Source organism: Cornus florida, unplaced genomic scaffold (genome assembly GCF_030987335.1).
Source record: "Cornus florida cultivar Cherokee Brave unplaced genomic scaffold, ASM3098733v1 CherokeeBrave_3.0.0_Hap2_Chr06, whole genome shotgun sequence".
Lineage (NCBI taxonomy): Eukaryota > Viridiplantae > Streptophyta > Magnoliopsida > Cornales > Cornaceae > Cornus > Cornus florida.
In genome coordinates, this window is record NW_026775576.1 from 2,083,172 (window position 1) to 2,086,433 (window position 3,262).

The 3,262-nt window shown below is 35.5% G+C and overlaps 1 protein-coding gene across 1 annotated transcript; it reads left to right on the forward strand.

Moving 5' to 3' along the window:
- The first annotated feature begins 782 nt into the window (after window positions 1–782).
- LOC132311052 (F-box/LRR-repeat protein At4g14103-like) lies at window positions 783–2,955 on the forward strand. Its single transcript, XM_059808756.1, has 3 exons — window positions 783–1,990; window positions 2,109–2,249; window positions 2,353–2,955. Exons 1-3 carry the CDS (start codon window positions 1,007–1,009, stop codon window positions 2,623–2,625), a joined length of 1,398 nt encoding a protein of 465 aa, XP_059664739.1. The 5' UTR covers window positions 783–1,006; the 3' UTR covers window positions 2,626–2,955.
- Window positions 2,956–3,262: the final 307 nt, after the last annotated feature.

Sequence of the window (3,262 nt, forward strand, 5' to 3'; positions counted from 1 at the left end):
AATTTCTTAACCTCCCAAAAATGGGAGGAAATATAAGGAAAGGGAAAGAGAGGCTTGGTGTGTGATTTCTAATGCAAAATTTGCCCTTGATTACGCATGAATTTAGTTTGCAAAAAAGAATTACAGACCTTGATTAGTTGATTTAGAAAAAATAAAAATAAAACAAAACCCATACGTATAAGTTAGCAGTTTCAGAGAGAGAGGCGGGTAAGCTTGAGAGTTGAGAGAAAAAGGGCCAGCGGTTGAAGTTTGCGAATGGCGGACCCGAATTGGAACAGCGGGCGGAAACTGAAAGATCGATATGGGTTTTGATTTTTTGAACAATCTGAAATGATGCTGATATGGGTTTTGAACTTTTGATTCTTGCCGACAAATATATAAACTAAAATATATGGGTTTTAAACTTTTGATTCTTGTAGTAGTTTGCACTTGGAGAGAGAGAGAGAGGCAAGTTCAAAGTTGAGAACGAGAACAGAGATGGAGGCTAAAATGATTTGTCCTAAAATATTTTTTCCTTTTTTGGTTGCTGATCCAAGAGTCTTTATACAGGAGAAAAAAAAAAAATACATATATATATATATTTATATTTTTAAAAAAATAATAATAATAATAGTAAATTTATTAAAATAATTATCTTTCATTATTTTTTTCTTTATTTTTTGAGACATAATTATTTTTTTCTTGTTTTTTTTTTATTTATTAATCAACGATAGGAGATTAACATTCCTTTCATTTGCTTTCTTTTTCCTAGTAAAAGTGTGGATTTTTTTTTTTAAGCATCGGTGATCAGTCTTTTCCCTCTCATTCATTAAAGTTATTAAATTGGGGAAACTAATTCAACTGTTTCCAATAAAAACCCTTCCTGCGGGGATTTCTTTTCTTGGGTGATAGAAAACCGAAACGGCCAAACCCTCAAAAACCATCATCATCCAACCCACCAGTTTCGTCAATCAATATGTAGATCCCTTTTGTTTTGAGTTGAATATCCATCACAAATCGAGTACTCATGGATCCAATTTCAAAACGCCAGAAGCCTTTGGAAGAATCGAAGAAGATGGAGGAAAGTGAAGAAGAAGAAGACAGGTTAAGCAGGTTACCAAGCAGTATTATTGGCCATATCCTTTCCTTCCTTCCAACAAAACAAGCAATGGCAACTAGCGTCTTATCTACCAAATGGAAGCATCTCTGGAAATCAATCTCTAATCTTGACTTCGACGATTGGTTTGTAACAAAACATCCTCATAATATTAGCACCACACGAAGTGTTAGGTCATTTGAAAAAAAGCTTTTCATTGATTTTGTGTATCAAGTTCTGCTTCTGCGAAATGTATGGGATATGAATAAATTCCGTCTTAAATACATTAATAAATCTTCAGCATCACATATTAATGCTTGGGTTGCTACTGCACTCTCCCGTAAAGTTAGAGAACTAGATCTGTTCATTAATAATGCGGATGGCAACATTCTGCGCCTACCTGGTGACCTTTTCATATCTACTACTTTGGTACTACTATCCCTCAGACTGACTACTAGGGTTTCTCTCAATGTCCCTAATTTGGTCAGCCTCAACAGCCTTAAAATCTTGCATCTTCACTCAGTTGGATTTTCGGATGAGGACACTCTTCACAGGCTCATTTCAAGCTGCCATGTGCTCGACGATTTGTCTATTCAAGACTGCCTGTGGAGAAATACGGGTGTTGTTAACATTTCTTCTTCATCTCTCAAGAGTTTGATTATGAAAACCATGTTTATTGATGACAAGTGCAAGATTGTGCTTAATACACCAAATCTTCAACACCTTGTATACCATAATTTGCTGAAAGGAGGCTATTTATGGGATAATCTGAATTCTCTTGTCAAGGCAAGCATCCGTTTGACTTTATATAGCACAGCAAAAGCACGCGACAGAGTTGTGAAACTTGCTGTGTCACAACTTGTTGAAGGAGTATCTGGAGTTCAGAGGCTTTATTTAAATGGTGATTCTATGGAGGTTCGCTTGCTTAGCTGCTGACTTATATCTGCCTATTTTGCTGCTTTGATATATCATATATCTATATCTTGTTACATCTTTATATTTCAATTCACCATTTTTTTTTCTTTGCATGAAGGCTGTTCAATTGTGGTGTTGTTCACTGCCCGAGTTCCATAATTTGACTTATTTGGAGCTCGGTCACATTAAAGGTGTCTCATGGAAATTGCTTCCAGATTTACTTGGAACCTCCCGGCAACTTCAAACTCTTGTTTTTGAGGTAAAGTACTAAACAACTTGATTAAACTGTGTTGATTTAATATAATTGAAAGTTAATTTTGTGCAATTAAACAATAGTTCGGACCTTCTTTTTTTTTCATTAGGATCTTTCCACTGTTGGTGACGAAAACCACCAACTCCATTGGTATCCTCCTGAGAAAGTGCCTTCTTGTTTATTGCTTCACCTCAAGGTCATTGAAATTAGGAAATTTAGAGGGGAAAGAGATGAGCTGAAATTGGCAAAGTATTTTTTGAAGAATGCAAATGTTCTGAAGAAATTGATCATCCATCCTACAGTTAGCAAGGAATCAGAGGTTTGCAAGGAATTACTGATGTTACCCAGGGGTTCCAAGACCTGTCAAGTTGACTTTATCTGATTTAGCTTCTTTTACATAATTGTCTAGCTAATATATGAAATCATCTGGTCACTTTGCTTGTGAGCATCTTTTTGCTGCTGCAGTGCGGTTGGTGGTAGTTTCCTGCATGTTTTTTTTTTTTTGGTTAACATTCCTGCTGTTTTTTTTTTGCCAACAAATTCTCTCTCTCTCTCTCTTTCTTTTCCCTTCTTCTTTGAAGGCTGTCTTAAATTAATTGCTGCTGTTTAATTTTTTAATTTTTTCTTTTTTCTTTGTAATGCTGTTTGCTGAATTTTGCTGAATGTATTTTGTTGGATTATTTGAAATTGTAATGCAATGCTGTTTGCTGAATTAACTTAGTCCGCTGATTCCATTCTATTTTCCATTGATTCTATAACTTAGTAATTGTGTTCTGTTTCAATGTTTATTGTTTTAATTTGTTCTGTTTGTTGTTTTTTTCTTACTCAAGGTTTATTGTTTTATTTATTCTGCTTGTTGTTTCTTCTTGCTGGAGCCTGGAGGTTTATTGTTCGAACTTTTCAGTTGTGCGCCTCACTTCACTCAGGTGCGCACCTCGCGCTTAGGCTCCAAGGGAACTGTAGAGCCTCAGTGTGCCTTTAATAACACTGGTTCAATCAAATCTGAATCAGTTGGCCTA

Coding starts and splice junctions, on each gene's coding strand:
- LOC132311052 (XM_059808756.1), top strand. CDS start 1,007: ATGGATCCAATTTCAAAACGCCAGAAGCCTTTGGAAGAATCGAAGAAG. Junction 1,991..2,108: donor TAAATGGTGATTCTATGGAG/GTTCGCTTGCTT, acceptor CTTTGCATGAAG/GCTGTTCAATTGTGGTGTTG. Junction 2,250..2,352: donor TTCAAACTCTTGTTTTTGAG/GTAAAGTACTAA, acceptor TTTTTTCATTAG/GATCTTTCCACTGTTGGTGA.